The sequence below is a fragment of the Cetorhinus maximus genome, chromosome 15, assembly GCF_964194155.1.
Source record: "Cetorhinus maximus chromosome 15, sCetMax3.hap1.1, whole genome shotgun sequence".
NCBI lineage: Eukaryota > Metazoa > Chordata > Chondrichthyes > Lamniformes > Cetorhinidae > Cetorhinus > Cetorhinus maximus.
In genome coordinates this window covers 60,942,022-60,964,235 of record NC_135893.1, presented here as the reverse complement: position 1 = coordinate 60,964,235, position 22,214 = coordinate 60,942,022, and the positions used below count along the sequence as shown (strand labels likewise).

Below are 22,214 nucleotides of genomic sequence, written 5' to 3'. Positions count from 1 at the left end.
AGAATGAGGAAATATCTGAAGTTCAATATTGCATCACAGTCCAGCCATTATGTTGACCTTTATGATCAATAGGGAGCCTTGAGCTTAACATTTGATTTTGTTTTGTGCTTCATCCATCATATATCTCTTAACTGACATACACAGATGAATTACGGAAACATATCTAGCAAATCTTTGAGTTCCAGATATCGTAGAACTAACATTTGCAAGTTCCACATTTGCTGCTGAAATCTTGATTCAATGGCCAGAATTGTACATCTCGCGGGCGACCTGAACTGATGTGAAATAGGTGATGTCAGGCGAGCGTCCCAGCATCATCCCATATGCAAGCTTCAGGTTGGAGGACGGGCATGGGTGTTAGAGCCGCACCTGCCAGCAATTAAAGTGCCACTTAAGGCCATTAAAAAGCCAATTGTACTCAATTTTACATTGTCCGCACAATTTCCCTCTTGTCGCATGGGCAAAACAGGCAGGCAGGCAGCCCACTTTTAACAAAACCTCATCCAAGGGCAGGATAGAACGGGTCTGCAGCATTGCCATTTTGAGTAGTGAGGAGTTTAGGAGCTAGTTTGCTGCTGGTTGCTTACTAGAACTTGACAGCTTCATCTCTGTTTTGAGCTTCAGTCTTAGCATTTGTAGGCTTCATTTTGGGACTCATTGGTTATTCCAAGGCTCCTGGAGGATTTTGACAGTGTGGATCCTTCCAGGCACCAGACATCCTTCTATTACCCTAGTAATGGGGATTGTGCTCTGTGCTGATGGCACATCCTCTGAGGAGAAAGAGAGGGGCAGAAGGGAGAGGAGGTCAGGTGTTCCTTTGCAGCTTCCAGGGGAGCAACCTGTGGGAGGAGAGGCGCAGGCACAAGGGGTGCAGGGCCAGCAGGTAGTCCAAGGTGGAAGGGGCCGCAGAAGACGCCAGTATCCTGCTACCAGGGTTTACGGGCAATGATGCAGCTACCTCAACATGTCAGAGTGCAATGCCAAAGGAGGCTCTGCTCCTCCAGGTAGACTGTGACCTCCATTTGTCAGATGATTGGGCCTGAGAGCACCTCCATCTGTGTGGGTGGACATCCCATGTCAGTGACTCTGAAGATCAGTGGCCCTCAACTTCAATGCCTCCAGCTCTTTCGAGGGGTCAGTGGGGGATCTTTGTGGAGTGTCCCAATCAGCTGTCCACAGTTGCGTTAGGCTGGTGACTGATGCTCTGTTCAGTCAGGTAATGACATTTATTCATTTCTGCATGGACGAGGCCAGCAGGCTGAGTGAGCCAGAGGATTTGCAGCAGTTGCTGGGTTCCTCCACATCCAAAGCGCAATTGACTGCACACATGTAGCCATCAAGGCGCCAGCGGGTCAGCCAGGTGCCTTTGTCAACAGGAAGGGATTCCATTCCATGAATGTGCAGATAGTGTGAGACCACAAGATGCAGATTCTGCAAGTCTGTGGAAAGTACCCTGGCAGCTCCCATGATGCTTACATTCTCAGACACTCCCAGGTGCCGAGGCTGTTCACTGCTCCAGCCCGGCTGGATGGATGGATGGCTGTTGGGTGACAAGGCTATCCGTTGATAAGGTGGCTTCTGATGCCCCTCCGCCACCCAAGAACTGAGGCAGGGCAGTGTTATAATAGGAGTCATGCCACCACAATGGTGGTGAGAGGGGACCATAGGTCTTCTGAAGATGCGCTTCCGATGCCTGGACCATTCATGGGCAGCTCTACGATAACCTCCAGAGCAGGTGTCACTGATAGTGGTTGCATGCTGCACTCTCCATGATCTCGCTCTGGTAAGGGGGGCCCACTGGAGGAAGAGGATCTTGAGGCAGCTCCACAGGCCACAGAGGATGAATCCAGTGGTGAGTCAGAAGAGGTGCCCAGTGAGGAACATGGTGAGGGCGTGGACAGACCTTTGGATCCTTCAGGGAGGCAGGGACATCTTGATCCAACGCTCCTTCAGCTAGGCTACCAAAGATCTGTGTCCATCTGTGGCCACCCCTGCGGCCAGGGGTGCCGCTTCTATCCCAGATGTTTGAAATGACCCTTTCCTTTGAACCCAAACTCCACTCAGTGCCTGTGCAATAAGGCTTAGAGCCACTCACATCCAGCATTGGATATTGGCGTGCCCTGCACCTATAAAACAAGTGAAGCATAGTCAGGCCATTAAGGCAAAAGCAAAATATATATCATGTTGGCAATCACATCAAATGAACATAACAATATATGGTGTTAATTGTCACACCAATAAACTTATTAACAAAACATGGCAGAACAGAAGATCACCCGTGAACAGTCCCTCTTGTGCTCATGGTGCCTTAAACTTAAGTTTGCAAGTGCTGCATCTTGTTGCCCCACTCCCCCACATGCTGGCAGTGGCATTGGAGACAGCCTGCTGACTGTGCTGTCCTGTTGGCCTTGATGACCTTAGTAGTCATCCTCTGGCCAGTGGAGCCTGGGTTGGCCCTGCCTGGGAGGGAGCGGCCAGTGTCACGGCTGGCCTCTCCCCAGTCATTGTAGGCTCATCTGATACCACGGTCACTGGCAGAGGGGCAGAGGAGCTGCTGCCGTCATCCAGAGCACCCTGAGAGGAGCCTGCAAAGATGACAGGAAGCTCGTGCGCCAACAAGAGATCGTTCTGGACCTCCCTGCTTGCCATTGATGGATAGGCACCTAGCTGGGATACTGAGTGCCCCATCCATCTCCCATGCTGGCACTGATTTCCTGAGGTCATTGCCTGTGTGAGAGCTTTCAGGTCCGAGCGCAACCCCAAGAACCTCCGATTCTGTCCCTGGAGTCACCACTCTCTCAATGGAGGAGACAGTGCACTCGGCCATGAGGGTCAACGCAGTGCTGATGCTCCACATGGACTCCTCCACAACAGAGACCATGGCACGCATACCCTCATAGATCACTGCCAGATCTTTCCGCACATCCCGCTGGACATGCACCATCTGCTGCCTAATGGACGACTCCAGAGGCTCATCATGTGCCTTCGGTTCAGCATTGTCCTGGTCTTCAGTAGTCCTCCAACTGCCAGCACCCCGGACATTCTCTGCCTCCACCTGCTCCTCAAGCGAGCGTGAAGTGCCCTCACCGCTGTGCACCAATATTCCAGCTGACAATCTAATGCCCACCGAGGTGCTGGTATTTGCGCTGGTGCCTGGTTCAGAGAGGGGGTGTAATGCAGATGCATCTAAAGCCCAGTGCTCCTCTGGCGTCAAAAGTGGCTCTTCGGGGTCCTGCGCTTGAGTCCGAGCTGGTGATTCTAGGGAAGAACAACGACGTCATTACTTTAAGTCATTACGCTGTCACTGTGCATGTCAGGCGCCCTGGTAAGACAATGGAGACCTGCATCATGGTGCCATCGTCTTTCAACAATCAATGGAGACTCTAGGTTTGAGGCTCCCATTAATGATGAGACTACACAAGAATGTTTGCACCATCCGAAACTCTCACCTCTGTGCACTGCATTTTTATCTTAGAGACCACTGCCTCTCCATGACCGACTGAACGAGCTGGGTGGCGGCACTCCAGCTCCAAGTCATCCATCTCATACCTTGTCAGAATCACTTGGTTTTGGGGGGGGCCTCTGCCTGTCCTAGACTTCTCGATGGCGTTATGGCTTCTCTTCTCCTGAAAGTACAGAGGGGCATTCATTAATCCACTCTCTACCTGCAGCATCATTGCAGCCTGGCCAACCCCACCTGAGGAACACCTTGCAAGGCACATTCAAGTGCTCGACCCGGAAGGCACTCAGGACTTACCCCCTTGGTCGGCTCCGGCGTAAGTGACAGTTTTCATTCAGTCTCTAACACCCCTGAGCTCCACAGGGGCTTGGCTAGCCCTTACCACTTCTCCACGCTGATCCATGTCAACTTGGTATTTACCCATGCCAAGCACAGCAGGTTGTTGAGCCTTTTGCGGCACTGCACCCATGTGCCCCACACGTTGTGGTTGCTGACCTCGGCTGCCACCTTCTCCCAAGGTTTTTTGGTCAGGTGTGGTCCTCCTCCCATAGACATGTCTATGACATCTTTGGCAATCTCTTCTTGCCTCCACCTATCACTGGCCCCCTATCCAGCTCCACCTGTCCTACCCCCCTCAAATAGCTTATATTTCACCTCATTTCTATTTTCCTTTAGTTCTGATGGAGTCATACGGACTCGAAACATTAACTCTGTCTTCCTCGCCACAGATGCTGTCAGACCTGCTGAGTTTTTCCAGCTATTTCTGTTTTTGTTTCAGATTTCCAGCATCCGCAGTATTTTGCTTTTATCCAAATCATTGATATAGATTGTGAATAGTTGGGACTCCAAGCACTGATCCTTGTGGTACTCAACTTGCAGTACCCCACTAGTCACGCTTGCCAACCTGAAAATGACCCATTTATTCCCACTCTGCTTTCTGTCCACTAACCAGTTCTCAGTCCATACCAGTATGCTAACCTCAATCCCGTGTGCTCTAATTTTATTTACTAAACTCGTGTGGGACCTTATCAAAAGCCTTCCGAAAATCTAAATATAACATATCCACCAGATCCCCTTATCTATACTTCTGGTTACATCCTCAAAAGAATTCCAACAGGTTTGCTAAACATGATTTCCCTTTCATAAATCCATGTTGACTCTGCCCAATCCTACCATTATTTTCTAAGTGTTCAGTCATCACATCCTTTATAATAAATTCTAGCATTTTCCCTTTGACTGATGTCAGGCTAACAGGTCTGTAGTAGCCCATTTTCTTTCTTTGCCACCTTCCAATCTGCAGGAACCATTCCAGGGTCTGTAGAATTTTGAAAGATGACCATCAATGCATCTATTACCTCTACAGCCACCTCTTTCAACACTCTGAGATGTAGATCATCAGGTCCAGGGGATTTATCTGCTTTTAGATCCCATTAATTTCTCTAGTACTTAAAAAAAGCTAATATCTTGCTGTTTCTCATTTAGACTAGGCCCTTGATTTTCCATTATTTCTGGGAGGTTTTTAGTATTTTTCTCCATGAAGAAAGACACAAAGTATTTAATTTCTTTGCCATTTCCTTATTCCCCATTATAAGTTCTCCTGACTTCACTTGTAATGGACTCATGTTTTTGCTAATCTTTTTCTTTTTACATATTTGTAGAAGTTTTTACAATCCATTTTTATATTTCTAGCTGGTTTACTCATTCTATTTTCCCCTTCTTAATTTTTTTTGGTCCTCTCTTGCAGAATTCTAAAATGCTCCCAATCCTCAGACTTACCAACTTTTTCGGCAACTTTATACAGCTCTTCCTTTGAGTTAACGCAATCCTTTATTTCTTTCGTTAGCTTTGAAAACTTTCCTTGCTGCGATTTTTTGTATTAAAAGGGATGCACTTTTGTTGTAAACTATGTATTCGTTCTTTAAATGTTAGCCATTGCCTGTCTACTGTCACACCTTTTAACAGTTTCCCCAATCCACCATAGCTAATTTGCCCCTCATACCTTCATAATTTCCTTTGTTTAGATTTAAAATCCTAGTTTCTGATTGAACTACATCACTTTCAAGCTTAATATAAAATTCTATTATATTATGGTCATTTCAGGTTGGACAGGTTGAGAAGGATTAACAACGAAAGTTTACCTTTGTCACAATCTTATATCAAAGTTACAACTGACTTGCTAAGAGCTGTTTTGATACTGTGGCACTGACAGAAGCCGGATTTGCAGAGATTCAGAGATGGAGTTCCAGGAAATATGAGCATAGCTTGGGAGACAAGATGTTCAAGGACTTTGAGGGGAAAAGGTGGTTGCAGATGGGATGGTAGTTTGCAAGGACGGTGGGGTCAAGGGTTGGATTTTTAAGGAGAGGGTTGATGATGGCAGATTTAAAAGGAGAGAGGGCTAACACCTGGAGAGAGAGCAAGTGAGTGAAAGTGAGAGAGCGTTGAAGGAGGTGATGGGTCTTGGGCAGGATGAGCTGAAGGGCATAAGAGGAGATAGAAAATAAATTGGAGAAAAATGTGAGATCTAGGGTTCAGCTGGTGGAATGGAGGGGGGGAGAAGAGAGAGAGAGAGAGAGAGAGAATGGGAAGTTTAGCCCGATGGGCTAGTGGAAGGAACAGGATGCAGCAGAGGCAGCTGATTGGATGGTCTTGATTTTTAGGTGACAAAGTCGTCTGTGAGCTCATTGCACCTAATGTTGGAGGAGGATGCAGGAGACAGGGGAGAAAGGTTTTTGAAGTAGAAAAAAGATGCCAGGATTAAGTTCAGTAGATAAAAGTTATTGTGTTGCATTAAGAAAAATATTACATCGTGCATTTTTGAAATGCCAAACATCAATTTTCTCCAAGAGCATTCTCCACATTTGTGGCCTACTCACTAAAATGGTCAGTACACCTCTACCATATATGGATGTTAGGACAGGACAGGATGCAGTTCAGGATGTGACACCTTCATGATTTAATTACGTTCAGATAAATGTTCTGGTTCATGCAGAAAGAAATGTGGGCTGGGCAAGGTAATTGAGGTTTGGTGGTTGTCTTTGGAACTATATTCCAGGATAAGTCACTGCCTTCCAGAGGAAGGTAAAGGGAAAGTGGCCAGAGGTGGTAGAGAATGCCACTACTAAACAGAATCCCTCTCCAATTTGTCATTCTAAAACTATCATCGTGCTGGCATCTTTATTGGTTTTCTGTAGTAAATTTATAGCAGAGGAAGCCATTTAGCCCATTGTACTCCTTTGCGATAAATTAAACAATGCAGTCAAAAGGTGCTTGCAGTATGTACATTAGATGCTTTTTTCCTCTCTCTCATGCCTTCAGTGTAAGGTACTGGGTTAAGCATCATTGAAACTTTCTGAATGAAACAGCAAAGTTTGAATATATGCTAACTCCCAGATTCAAACTTCAATCATCTAATTCAGAATACAATTCAACAGCTCTAACCATAAGTATGTGCCACAATTAAGCAATGAACAGAATACTTGGGCAAAAAAACAACAGGTACACACACACACAAGTAGTGTTTATTTATAACATTACATGCAAGAATTAAGCACTACAGAATTTAAACAGTAGTGACAATTTAGTACAAACCACGCATTCATACAATTTTTACACAATGTAACATAATTCACAAGTCTGTGCAGAAACAAATTAGTGAAATACCAGGTTATGGCCAAATATATATATATATATATGAAATATATTCTCATTTTGTGGAATCAAAACCCCAAAAAAAAGCCAAAATGTTCATAAATAAATATTAAACTACATTCCTGTGCTGACTGACTAACATACAGAGGTTACAGCCTACAAGGTTATGTATAGTGTTATATGAATGTAATTGAAGAGGTCACACTGTTAAGCTGCATAATTTTGAGTTGGTTATATGTTTAACAAGCCTTTACAAAGTAATCACTCCCCTGCAGTACCAACCCACCATTGAATTGCAATTATAATCATGAATCTTACTTGTAACAAACGAGATCCTGGACCTAAAATCAAGTTCATTCTTTAATTCACCCCCCTCCTCTTTTCATCTACTATAAGTAGAAACTCGAGAATGATAATTAATTTTCTTGAATTTTTAAAAAAAATGTTGATAGCTTGACACTCCTTGCACAGGTCAACCACCAAGGGATCAGATCTATCCAGATCTACACCCTGTACTAGAACAGGTTTATTTCCCATTCTGAATGATTAAAAAGGCAATCCTCTTAAAATAGGGAAAAATTGCACACAAAAACCATCTATAAATTTTAAGCTTAAATCATAAAAATCAGGATTACACATGGAGGCAGTGAGCATGCACTAAATGCCACAGGGAGAACTTAAGAACACAAGAAATAGGAGCACAAGTAGACCATTCGGCTCCTCAAATCTGCTCTTCCATTCCATAAGGTCATGTCTGATCTAATCGTGGCCAGAATAATTTTTATACGTTGTGCTGGGGAGGGAAAGGAGGTGGCGAGGCGAGTCGAGTTCATACTGTAGTCTTATAGGGGAAGGGGGAAGATGAGATTGGGGAGGTAATTATACACTGCAGTGTATGGCTCCTTCTCACCCTCTTCTGAATATAACCAAACAAGTGGAATAACATATCAGAACTTTATATTTAGGTGTTGTGCATTTATACATTTCTATTTATTAAATGTTGCAGTGTTTTATATTTGTTACCCCAAATTTAAAAAAAACGTAATTGTTTTACACATTACAAAAAAGAACAGTTTGCAGTTGGACAACATTTTGTTCATTTAAAAGTATGATCAGACGTAATATCCAAAGCAACAGTTGGGAGGAGGGAAAGTGTTGATTTTAGACATCTGAGAACCTCATTCTCCCTGGGAATTCTGTACTAACAAATACTCTCACTGAATCCAATCAAGTTTAGAACTCCTTTAACATTGCCCTGCCCAACTAACCTCAAATTAAGGGAAAAAAAACACCCATATCAGCTAACATTTCTACCTGCCTCACCTAGAATCCAAGTGGTGTTTTTAATTTACTGGGTGGCAGGGTAGGAGCAGGTTAACCATGTAGTGAAAGATTGTGTTATGGCCTTGTGACTGTTTTGAATAGGTATCCATATTCATTTTGCTCATTACTGGTAACAGTCATTTCCAGCTCATCCACCTTCTGCCCCACTGTGCTCCTCTGCCACAAAGATCCAGAAGAGAAAGAAAAATATGCTACCCAGTATGAAACAAAATTTTTCAGTCCAAGCTCAAGAACAATATTCTCTTGTTGGGCAGCATTTCCAAGTTAGGTTATAAAAGAACAGTAGAACTAATTTTTGATACTGGTGTTTGTTTGTTTTGTAAGTAAGTCATAAGACCCAAGTGAACAGTTTAGTCCCATATTTACAATGTTTATCCCACATTATCTGTTCATTACATTTAAAATACTTTTTTTATACCAATGTTTAGTATAGAGATCCAATCATTATTTGCAGCATCCATAATCCTTATATCTTAACAGTAGCTGCGAATTTACAATAGATTTAGTAATGAATAAAAGGGTACCAACTCAAAATATGTGTCTCAACAAATCAAAATGAAAGAAAACTCCAAAACATCCAACCAGTTTTCCAAGCTGAAAGGCTGGTATAGAAAACTCACCACAGCACACTCATGAAGATCTGAAAAAATACAATTTTGCTGTTACAAAATGCCCACACTTTTGACCCATTCCTTTAACAAGCACATAATTGAAGTGATTTGCAAATCAGAAGGACTTTTCTGCTATGATGCAAGTGGCAACACCTAGAGGGGCTAGTCAAGGAGGCAAAGTTAATTGCATTTGCTTGAGGTCATTAATAGTTACTACACTGTTTGAGATGATCAGATAGGTGTTACCAAACACCGTTGATCAAAAGGAGTTTAATGCTACAAGTGTCATTATTACACACCATGCTATCTGACAATAAGAAATATTACATTTCAATTCTATTGCTGCTAATTGCATGTACACATCTCTTTTATTTTTGTTACATTAACATGTTTGGCAGGTTATCAAATTATACATACTTTATACTACCAACACATTGTCTACTTATCAAAGTATCAGAATTTCTGTTACTGAAAGTATCTTTTTACAATAAATCCATTGAACTGTACATTAATATTCATATTAACAGTTGCTAACCCTTTTATACACATTTGACAACATTCCTCCAAGGTGGTATAATACTCTTATCTGGATCTGCAGGGCTGTTTTTCCAGTTTTTTCTTGCTACAACAATTACCTCATAGGTGATGTAATGTTATAGGAAGGAACTAGATTTCTTTTCAAGCTCCTGGGCAGCTTCAAGTGATTCAGCACTTAATTCGCAAACCAAGAGAGTGGATTTTCCATCCCAAGCCAGTTTAGTCTATCCCACTCACCTGAAAAGGGGGGGAAGAAACAAAGTTTCTAAATTATCCCTCAGCAAAACTGAGAGATGGAGCAAACTTGTAGATGGGAGGTAAGAAACTGCACTATTCAAAACATGTCCGAAGTCTCAGTTTAACAGATCTGGATATTCACACATCACTGTGGGGATTCCTTCTTCTATTTTATTAGCTTTGACCCCTATTCTAGAGGTTATATCAGCCATATATCTTAAAATGGAATGTACAAAAAGCTGAGCAAAGTACATCTTTTGAGTCTGGAAAGCAACAAACAGAGCTTCTACCAACAAAGCCCCTTAATGTTACTTTGGCAGTTTAATTGGGGACAGCTTTGCAAAGAAATCTCAACTTCTCTACATATTTCTTTATAGATTATAAAAGGTGCTTAATATAAGTAACCACATATCCCACCTTAGAGTTTGTATTTCTATGGTAAAATAGATCTGAAAACTCAACACAATATTAATTTAACAGCCACAGTGTCCAACAATAGACCAGTACCCGAAACACTGGTACTTCAGCTACGGAAAACAAAATGACCAGCGATTTAGACATAACTACATTTCGTCAGTCTTACAACAGTTCTTTATGGGTCAGAGCACTGATCAAGAGGAAAAAAAGTATTTATTTTTATTATTAAATTTAGCAATTATGCTGTGAAAGATTCACAAATTGATACTTCATTACAAAAAGGAGAACACTACTAACTACCTAACCATGTACAACATACAGATGCCAACCCTAACCATACACAGATACATGTACTTTAATTGTAGTGCAAGCCAGACACTTTCATCACACAACTGCACAAATTTGTGCATCTCTATATTAGGGTGCAAACTCAATAGATGAGACTGAATTATTTTTGTTTTACTTTATATTGTTTGGTGTTTGGAATACTCTTGCAGTGTAGAATAGTTAGAGCTTCAGAATGTGTAAAGTAATAAATGTAACATTTAAAATAGTTCAAATAAAAACAGAAAGTGCTGGAAAGCTTCAGCAGGGCAGGCTGCATCTGTAAGTGAAAGAAAGATAACATTTCGATGACCTTTCATCAGAAATGTTAACTCTTTCTCTTAGCAGATGTTGTTTGACCTGCTGCTGAGTTCTTTTACTTTGGATATCCAGAACCTGCAGTTTTTTGTTTTGGATTTTAAATTGTCAAAAGTTTCATGAAGAAGTCAACTTTTCAAAATTATAACACTGTGAAAGATTAGGCTTTTAATGTTCCCACAGCTCATCACCTTGAAGAAGCATTTAGTAAACCTAGTTGTGGATAAAAATTGATTAAATCACATTAAATGCAGCACTATGTCATTTGTGGGAAGAATTATGGTCTGCTCTTTACCCACACGCCAGGACAAGGAATAAGACAGTGGAGTGGATCAAGTCAGTATCCTATTGTGAACAAACAGGTGAATGTAAATACAGGTCTAGCAGATGCAGTTGGCATGGAGGTGTGTGCATGAAGTTGCACTGTTGAATTATTTCACCACATGAACGTTATTCTCCCACAATCTGAGCTATAGAAACACCAAATGTAAAAACACCTATGTTAAGTGACTTTCTAGACTTAAAACCTGGATGCATTGTGGGGGAGGGAGTGGGTGAGGAGAAGGGAAAAGGGGTAAAAGCCTAAAATTGAAAATGTTCTAGCACTTTAGATAAAGAATGTAGAATAAAAATTCCATGGATTTTTCCAGAAAACACATTCAAATGCCAGAGGCAGTGTTGTTCATTAGAATAAACAACTTGCATTTTCATAGCTCCTTCAATGTGGGAAAACATACCTAGGTGTAGTATAAGACGACAAAAATTGACACTAAGTCAAAGGATGACACATCAGGTCAGGTGAATATAATTTGACAAGTTTCAAAGAGGTTCGTCTAGGAGGGTAGAGGGATAGGTTTAGGAAGAGAATTCCAGAGCTTAGGGCCTAGATGTCTGTAGGTCTCAACCACTAATGGGAGCATCCAGTGTCATCAGCTGACTTTATTTAGGGCACTCCTACCAATACACTGTGGGGGTGGTGGGTGAAAATCAGCCAATACACTAATGTAAAACTTTTACTTCATTCCATTATTAATGAAAATTATTTCACCCTTTTGCTTTACAGTTCAAAAAATTTAGTAGAGGCAACCTATGTTTGAGAAGGATAAAATTTCTAATTGCACTGGTGTTTTTTCACAGTTCCAAGGGGAACATCAGAAAAAATTCATACCCATCATTAACTTTTACTGAAATACTACTGATAACATGAATATCTAATCACCAGCTTTTAGCTGCACACAGGTACCTTTACTGCAATACAAACTGAAAAGCTGAAACGGGCCAGCATCAATAGCAAGATGACATAATGAATGCTCCAATCTTCCATCTGCATCAAGGGGTAAATGTACAGCTGGAAGAGCTAAAGCACTGAACTTCAAAAAAAGGTCGATTCTAGTACCAAAGGACCAAAAAAAATCTCAGACTCTCCAGCCTTGTAAAATGGCAAATGAGAAGGGTTCTAACAGAAAATAGAGAAGGCAAATCTGGAGCACAACTTTAGGACAAAGAGACAGAGATACAAAATGGTAAATGTAGGTTCAGGAATCAGTTAGCGGGATTAATATTTGGAATAATCTTCCAGATAGGGAAATGGAGGACAAAACTCTGAAATCATCATTCAAGAGACAGTTAGATGCTGTGGCAGTAGGGTTCTAGGTTTCAACGGAAGAATGAGCTGGATAGAATAGATGGCCTCCCTTACTTGCATATAACCCAAGCTTGAAGGTGAAAGTGGTACAAGACCTGCAATTTGTCTCCTCCCCTACCAACAAACCTGAAGTAAATATCAGGATTCACATAGGCCTGACTTTAAGGAGGTGGGACTATATCTCAGTGAAGCCTCACTGTGTAAATGGTTATCCTATTTCACAGGCATGTCTCTTAATTATTGATGAGTTGTTTCAACAGAGGTTCCAGGAAAAACACTGCTCCTAGGCAGGACAAATCTTCCCACACACCAATATAGCAGGATATAACTAAAATAAAACAAGCCTATATACACACACACACACTTCAGAAATAGTCATTTTAACCGCTTAGCTTCAAATAAAGCACACACAACCAGATGCTTGTGCAACAATCAGTATCTTCTCTTGGCTACACCAGGGTTCATCCTAGATTTAGTGCACATTTCCAATGCAGATCTAGCTGAAATACATTGCATTTTAGTGTTACACATATAATGTAATACAATTAATATAGTTCAGCACTAAAATATAGTTTAGAATAAACTTGCTAATTTCTCATAATACAGAAAATTTATATGATGCCTATTGCATTGTACAAGGTGCTATGTCCCAACAGAACTGAACTCTGGTCAAAGAAACTAGTTTACCTGGAAATGTAATTTTTTTTTGTTTAAAAAGCACACTTGCTGAAATGTTATCATGTTAAGAATGAACACTTTGTAATAATGCCAAAATGGACAATTGTTTTAATTCCCTTTGTCAAGATATAGGTTAACCAGAAAGTAGGGTCCTTTGGGCTAGTACTGTTTTAGGAGGTAGTGGGTCTAAACCATTCCTTAATTATGAACTGCAGGGACATGTTACAAGTCCAGCTATATATGTGTATAATACATTATTATGTGGAGAATGGCAAAAGCCAGTGGTTAAAAACTCAAGTTTTAAACTGAATAGCGCACACCGAGGAGGAAGTTTATGAATTATTTGGCAGGGTGGGGTGGGGCTGGGAAATAAAAGGAAATGTACAAAACTCAAGTGCATCACCAGCCACGTATTGAGAAGCCTTAGCAAACTGATACAGCAGCACCCTGCCCAATAACAGGTAAACCGCACGCACATACATACACCCAAAAAATACACACATGTCAGTTATAAAGCAAAGAGAGTATCCTTAGAACGGTTCAGTTTCTTTACGTTTTCAGCAGGCACTGGTGGAGGAGTGGAGTTGCTGGAGGGAGGGGAAGGCAAATTTGGGACTCTCTCTGCTGCTTTTGCTCTGTCTTCCAAAAATTTATCAAATTCTGAAAAAAAAAGTACATATATAAAATCCATGTAAGATTTGATGTGCTCTTAAAGACAGTTGGTTCTTTTTTGGTTCAACCTGTAGTCATGCATCAACCCTTGGTGAGAACATGGGCAGCTGACCTGCTCCCACACCACTGCCACTCAAAGCAGCTGCAAGAGAGCATGGGAGAGTCGCCCAGTGAGACTCACCTGTCAATTTTCCTTCCCTTTGAGAATGTGTTGTCTCTGTTTAGCCTTTTTGCCAATGGCACAGCCAAGCCTGTGAACTCACCTCTGTGGAGAATCACCAGAGCAGCATGTTGGTGCTCCAATCTCTCTGCCCTCACTGATTATTTCTAGGGTTTATGAACAGACAATATGATAAGAAATCCTGAATGTACACACTAACACTATGTGAGGTTAATTACATTAAAAGCGGATCTAAAACATACTGCAAACTACAGCTTAAGGTACCAGATAAGCAGCTTACCTTCACTTGTTACTCCTTCTTCTGCATCATCTCCTTTCTGAAATTAAAAAAAAAGTCTTTATAACACCTGTAGCTGGCATTCCCACAGCTAGAGGATATCTCATGGATAATTAAATTAGACAAATCTAGAACATTTCAGTTTAACTTCTACTGATCTTCCCTCAAAAAGTTGAAACAGAACAATTACTCTTGTAGGAAAAGCTCCATAGCAATAAGTTTTTAAAAATTTCAGTAGATTACCTTCTATTACTCTCACCCTAACAATGTTTTTACATATATTCTCTAAATAATGTAATACCAAGTGATTCAAAACAACTCACAAAAGCATGCACGCCAATGCAAGCAGTCTTTAGACAACACAAACTTGTAGCCACTTTTTAAAAAAAAGAGATTAAGTATTGAAAGCTTCTGCTTTTGGAAACCAAAGGGTAAATCTGAATGTAATTTACAATGATATTTTCTCCTGTCCAAAAAGACAAAGCCACATTGTTGGAGTACAATCTGTATCACAGTCCTGCACAACCCCACTGAATATGAGCATGAGGCCAAACCAAAGATTGGAGAAATTTCACTAATGACATTTCCATGATCAAACAGAGGCGAGAAAAGATCAGAAATTCAGTTAAATACTGTATTTTGTTCGGATCATTATGGATAGAACTCATTTTTAAACCAGACTCAGCATGCATCATTCCAAATTGCTTTTTCACTCCAGGGCAGGTTAATATTCCAGTGTTTTTGTGCTCTGCAACTGCGGGGTAGCAAGCAGCAACATAGGCTATTTCTGTGCCTCATTCACTGCCAATCATGAGTCTCTTATCCATCACCCCCCAGTTAAAAAAAAATCAGCAAATCCCTTTATATTAGAAACTTTCAACGGAATGAGTTGCAAATACTCCGACAATAGTTTTGGGATATCAGTCTAATTAAGTCAATGATTAATCAATGTGAGTCTGTGAACAATTGATGCAATAAGGAGAAACAGAAGTTTTCACTTGGATCTCAGATTCAGGTGAGGGTGTTCTAATATTTTTCCTCACACACAGACAATGATGGCAGATACAATTTATATCAGTCATTATTAAAATCTAGGGTGTACACAGCAACACTCAGATATTTTTTGAATGTCAAATTATGTAGGAGTGATAAGACTTGAAGGATTTTTGTTCAAAAATACAAAATAATAACCATGAAATAGGGAGAGTGAATTAAATGAAAAAATAAATTGGGATGCAAATTATTCTAGGGCACCAATGGGAACTAGCAAATCAAATCTAGGCTCATTCTGTGAAGAATTACAAGAATGAGCAAATGTATACCAGAAACAAATCTGATTCAACACAAATAGCATTTTATCAACTTGAATTCCATTGTTCAGTTCTGCCATTAATTATTTCACACTTGTCTACGTTTTGTGGACATATTGCCCTATTTTGCTCCTTAAGGTTTCCTCTCAGGCCAAATACTTCCTGTGGGAAGAAAGCAGGTAGGCAGCTTGTTCCCAAGCCAGTTTTAGGTCTTCAGCAAGATTACAGATATAATCCATCATCAGTCTACGAGAATACAATCATTTGGCCTGTTCAGTCTGCGTCAGTGTTTTCAAAAAGCAATTTAGTTACTCCTACTGTGCTGCTCTTTCTTCACATCCCTGCAATTTTCTCTCTTTCAAGTATTTATCCAATTCCCTTTTTAAGGCTGCTATTGAATCTGTATCAACCACCCTCAGCAGGTAGTGCATTCAAATCCTAACCACTTGTGTAAAAATGTTTTTTCCTCATGCTGCCTCTGGTTGTTGTGTTGATCACTAATTTGTGCTCTCTGGTTATCGACCCTTCAAACATTGGAAAGTTTTCTCTATTTCCTTTATTGGAAATGTTTCTTTATTTCGTTTATCTAAACCCTTTATGATTCTAAGTAGCTCCATAAAGTCTCCTCTTAGCCTTTTCTGCTCAGGAGAACAATACCAGCTTCTTCAGTCTAACAATTTAAATGTAATCCCTCATTTCTGGAACCATTCTGATGGGGTAAAATATGTGCAGGATACCCTAAGAGACACGTGCAAGAACAGCCTTATGAAACTGTCCATATTTTTTCCTTCTCTCTCCCCATGATGCCGTCCCCCAATCCCCAACAGAGATGCACCCAATCCGCACTAAGGATTCCCCTACAACAGCTTGTCTGGAATTTGGAACTTAGTGGAGGATGATGATAGCCCAGAATGAATGGGAGAAAAAGGGAAGAGGTCAAAGCTACAACTCATCACTTTATGGTGCCATTACCAGTGATCTAATCTCTAATTATTGGGATCAATGCTCCGTCTCAGCAACCTGAAAGTTCCCACACAGGTCATGCACAATTTGGCTCCATTAATTCACCATGGGTGCATGGCCGTGCAAAAAAAGAAGGGGCTTAAACAAAATGCCCATTTATTTCAAAAATAATTAGTGGGTACTTTCTTTGTGACACATCATCTGGGAGAGATCTATAAAATATTACTCCTCTAAACAAGATTGCAAAAATGCTCTTACTCTTCACTTTCCCTCCTGCCCCAAAGTGTGTAACCAATTTACAAGAATCGCAACTTCATCCTGATTAGAATTAATATTTAATAAATCTAATTAGAATAAGTATTTCTGTATGCATTACCTCAGACAAAGAATGGATTATAGAATGAGCTATACAAGATTTAAAATCTGTTTTAGTACGCCTATTCTTTTAGAATGAACCAGTCTGCAACAGCATGAATCATTCAGAAGATATGCCAACAATAAAATGAGGTGGAATTACCTGGAAAAACTCAGCAAGTCTGGCAGCATCGGCGGAGAAGAAATCAGTTCACGTTTCGAGCCCTCATGGCCCTTCGGCAGAACTGCAGCATAGTTTCAGCAAGGGAGAAATATAAATTGGTTTAAGAGAGAGAGAGAGAGTGAGAGTGAGAGAGAGAGAGAGACACACATTGAGGGTGTGGTGTGAGCAGATAATCAAAGGATGTCACAGACAAAAGGGTCAAAGAGGTGTTGAAGGTGGTGGTCTTTGTCTGAGAAAAGTGCTAATTAAGAATGGAAAACAGGATATTCAAAGTACAGCTCTAGTGGGGGTGGGGTGGAAAGACTAAAGGTTTTAGTTTTAGATTTAAAAATAATGGAAATAGGTGGGGAAAGAAGAATCTATATAAATTATTGAAAAAAAAGCGGGTGGGGGGGAAAAAGAAAAGGGGGTGGGGATGGGGGGAGGGGGAGTTTAAGACCTAAAGTTGTTGAATTCAATATTCAGCCCAGAGGGCTGTAAAGTGCCTAGTCGGAAGATGAGGTGCTGTTCCTCCAGTTTGCGTTGGGCTTCACTGGAACAATGCAGCAAGCCAAGGACAGACATGTTGGCAAGAGAACAGGGTGGAGTGTTAAAATGGCAAGCGACAGGGAGGTTTGGGTCTTTCTTGCGGACAGACCGCAGGTGTTCCGCAAAACGGTCGCCCAGTTTGCGTTTGGTCTCTCCAATGTAGAGGAGGCCGCATTGGGAGCAACGAATGCAGTAGACTAAGTTAGGGGAAATGCAAGTGAAATGCTGCTTCACTTGAAAGGAGTGTTTGGGCCCTTGGACGGTGAGGAGAGAGGAAGTGAAGGGGCAGATGTTGCATCTTCTGCGTGGGCATGGGGAGGTGCCATAAGTGGGGGTTGAGGAGTAGGGGGTGATGGAGGAGTGGACCAGGGTGTCCCGGAGGGAACGATCCCTACGGAATGCCGTCAAGGGGGGTGAAGGGAAGATGTGTTTGGTGGTGGCATCATGCTGGAGTTGGCGGAAATGGCGGAGGATGATCCTTTGAATGCGGAGGCTGGTGGGGTGATAAGTGAGGACAAGGGGGACCCTATCATGTTTCTGGGAAGGAGGAGAAGGCGTGAGGGAGGATGCGCGGGATGTGGGCCGGACCACCTTCAACACCTCTTTGACCCTTTTGTCTGTGACATCCTTTGATTATCTGCTCACACCACACCCTCAATGTGTCTCTTCCCCCCCCTCCCCCCTCCACCCACCTTAAACCAATTTATATTTCTCCCTTGCTGAAACTATGCTGCAGTTCTGCCGAAGGGCCATGAGGGCTCGAACCGTTAACTGATTTCTTCTCCGCCGATGCTGCCAGACTTGCTGAGTTTTTCCAGGTAATTCTGTTTTTGTTTTGTTTTGGATTTCCAGCATCCGCAGTAGCTTTTAGCTTTTTGTTTTTATAAAATGAGGTAGTTGGACTTATTCTGGAAACACTGGCTTATCCCTGGGAATTAACAACCCCTTGGTTTAGCTCACATGATTACCAGCTCAATGTACACATTTTGTTGTAATTTTTTTTTCAGAATCCACTTCCCCAATCTCTATATCCCCATGGTATGACTTCCTGTGCTACAATTCCACAGGCATCAAGAGCCCTCCAGTACTTCATCCAATTGGCCATGCTTAATGCCTCACTCCATAAAATAAATATCAATTGGCTATTTCATCATGGAATGCATTAGACTTGAACCAGGTCCTACTTTCAATAAACTTGCACACAAATGCACTTTCCAGGATTCAATGGAAAGGAGTCAGGAGCAGAAGCCCTCTCTGATCCCTAACCCTGGGGTGCTACAGTCCATTCTAGCACCCAACCCCTAACAGCTGAAATCAGAATCCATTTTCTGATCATTAGTGGCTCCAGTTCTAAAGGTATAAAAACACAATACATCTCAGATCAGATAAAGTCTCTGATAAGATTATGCCAGCACCTCAAGCCTCTGTTCATCTTTTTGAAACAATCGTATTGCTCAACCACCATGCACAATTATCAATCAACATCTTTAAAGACTTGATGTATAAACAGGACCTCTATATACAAAATAATTTTAACTTTGAAGAAATCGGAATTTTAATTTGTTTTCCCAATGAACTGTATAATGTTTTTGATTTGTTCAGTGGTGCTGATTCAGACAATAAAATCAGGTGGGAGCACACTGCATTTTGCAACAAAAAAAAACTGTTCTGGCATGCTGTTTCTGTGCCTCAATCACTGTCAATCATTTTTTAAAAATTCATTCACGGGATGTGGGATTTGCTGGCTGGGCCAGCATTTATTGCCCATCCATAATTGCCCTCGAGAAGGTGGTGGTGAGCTGCCTTCTTGAACTGCTGCAGTCCTCTTTCTCTTCCACCATCCCCTATTTAAAAAAAAAATCAACAAATCCCTTTTATTTTAGAAATATTCAACAGAATGTGTTACAAATACCTTAGTATTAGTTTTAGGACATCGATCTAAGTGGGTCTAGAACTAGTCAAAGTCAGTCTGTGAACAGTTGATGCAATGAGGAGAAAGAGATTTTCACTAGGATCTCAGTTTGGGGCTAGGGTGTTGTAATCTCTTTCTCCCTCTCACAATGATAGCAGCTTCAATTTATGTCACAGTAAGTGTTAACGTTTAGGGGGTACACCAGCAATACTCATGGATGGCTTTTGAATGTCTAATTCTCTAGAAGCGTCTTATGTTCCAGCAAGACATGCACACACACATGCATATTCATACACACAGACAACCAGGCAGATGTCCTCTCCCCCTATAGATAGCTGGACAAAATTCCAGCAAGTGGCTGGACATCCCTTTGCAAACCAATACTTAAAAGAACAGAATGTAATTCAAATCATAAATTTATATATTGCACATTCTAGTGTTTTAGTTTTTTTTTCAAATGCAAAGAGTAAGGGAGGGAGAAATTACAGTTTACTAGAAGCTTCCTATGTATTAATTCCTGACGCAACAAGTTGGTGAGGGGGGATGGAAAAGCAAAAAAAAAAAGTGGTGAGAGAACTTCAACACAAAGCCAAAAAAAAGCAAAAAGCCCCTCACCACATCAGTGCTGAGCCATTCTTCAACGTCGTCCATAAGAGACTGTGCAACAGGAATCTACACAGCAATGGGAAAACCAAACCAGACAAAGTAAACATAACAAAAAAAAAGAAAAAAAAAAACTTAATGGGAGTGCAAAAATTCAAGATCTACAAAAAGAGACAATTCACAGAAATATAAAACAGCAATAGCAGGATTCATATTAAAAACACACCAACCATGAAAATGGAATGCACATGAACCAAGGAAGGGCATCTTTTGGAGAGACATAAAGCCGACCCTTAATGAGGGATACATTGGAGAAAACATTTTATATGGCCATTTTCTTTTTTAGTTTTCTTCAAAACAAAAAGAGAATGTACATATATTTTGAGAAGCTGCTCAGTATTTATATGGTTGCCATCATATTGGAAGCAGCACACTGATTAGGAGGTAGGATAGTTTGTCAACAGTCCATGTGGTTTACTGGGATCTGGGGATATAGAGTACCCCGCCTTCTTAGTGATGGGCTTTGTAGAGTTGTATCAGTGCTTTGTGTTGGCTTGTAGCTCTCTTCCAGGGCATGGCCTTGAATGTGTGACAAGTTCTTGGCTGTCTGATACTCTGAGTTGCAGATGGAGTCTTTGTTATTAGGTTATTCAATCAGAAGTGCTGTTCTAAAGGAGTTATAGGTGTTACAGCATTTTAGGGCTCATGAACACCATGCCAGAGAGAGAGTACATGGCATGCACTCTCAGACCTCCATTAAGTGAGTTTCCAATGTCAGTCAAAGCATGGAGGAACAGTAAGGCACTTGCTCACAGAAAGAGTGCATTGGTGTTAAAAAAAGTGAGCAAATTAGGAGCTAATGTGTGTAAAGTCAGAATTTTCTACAGTGAGGTGGGTTATTCAGAAGTTTTCTGCAAATATGATGCCATAAACAATTATGGAATTACTGAACATTGACTGTGGCTACTTGAATATATAGTAATGTATAGAAAAAAATATATAGATTTTGTTCCAAAGGTTTTAATGATCTGATCCTCATGGAGATGAGCAGCAATTCAAGAGAAAGACCGTTGTGTTGGACTACAATAAATATACAAAGATCTCAAATTTAAGAACTTTATTCTCATTTATCTTAAAAACAAATTAGTTTAATAAGCTGTGCAAAAAGTAGCACAATACATACCCATGAAATTCCTTTTCCACTGTTTCCTTTATTTTTTCAATAATACTGAAATATTGCAATAAGGCAAATTTTGTCTCAATTCACGGACAACTGTACACTGAAGTGTGCATGGTGTAGTTTCAAGATTTTTAGTATTATAGCTCTTTCATCTCGAGGATCATTTTTTCAAAAAGTCTTAGAAAAGCTGCTTTAATTTTGGTTACTAACCTCTTGTGTGGGGTCTTATCGAAAGCCTTCTGAAAATACAAATACACCACATCCACTCCACTGGTTCTCTGTTATCTATCCTGCTAGTAACATCCTCAAAAAGCTCCAACAGGTTTGTCAAACATGGTTTCCCTTTCATAAATCCACGTTGACTCTGCCCAACCCTACTGTTATCTTCTAAGTGCCCAATTATCACAACCTTTACTGTAGGTTGCAGCATTTTCCCTACCATGATGTCAGGCTAACAGGTCTGTAGTTCCCAGTTTTCTCTCTCCTTCCTTTCTTAAATAGTGGGGCTACATTTACTACCTTCCAATCTGCAGGCACTGTTCCAGGGAGTAGAAACTGAAATAGGTTGCAATCAAATACAAGAAATAGCATTCTTCCTCAAAAATGAGAAATATATTGTTAATTATTCTTGTAACAATGTAAAATATCAGTTATTTATTTGTTTCTAGGACCTAGACAATCAGTAGGCGTAACACAGTTAATGAATACTATGTTAAAAGGAATCTTGTTAAAATACATTCCAAACTGTATAGTAAAAGACCAATTGATTCATAGCCTAAAACAGAAGACGATGATTGCAATTACTGCACAAAAAGAATACAGTGTGCC

The 22,214-nt window shown here is 40.8% G+C and overlaps 1 protein-coding gene across 8 annotated transcripts in view; it reads right to left on the bottom strand.

The window, feature by feature from the left end:
* Window positions 1-6,961: 6,961 nt before the first annotated feature.
* Window positions 6,962-22,214, bottom strand: part of tom1l2b (target of myb1 like 2 membrane trafficking protein b) — a 71,959-nt gene continuing 56,706 nt past the window's right edge. For 2 of the 8 annotated variants that reach the window (XM_078558527.1, XM_078558529.1), the window contains 4 exons: window positions 20,219-20,275; window positions 14,356-14,392; window positions 14,158-14,221; window positions 6,962-13,882 (listed from right to left, as the gene is read on the bottom strand). In XM_078558527.1, coding sequence (XP_078414653.1) covers window positions 13,876-13,882; window positions 14,158-14,221; window positions 14,356-14,392; window positions 20,219-20,275 — 165 coding nt within the window. In that variant the 3' untranslated portion in view covers window positions 6,962-13,875. Of the gene's footprint in view, window positions 13,883-14,075; window positions 14,222-14,355; window positions 14,393-20,218; window positions 20,276-22,214 lie in introns of all 8 variants that reach the window. The other 6 variants (XM_078558525.1, XM_078558526.1, XR_013578950.1 and 3 more) reach the window with 5 other exon arrangements.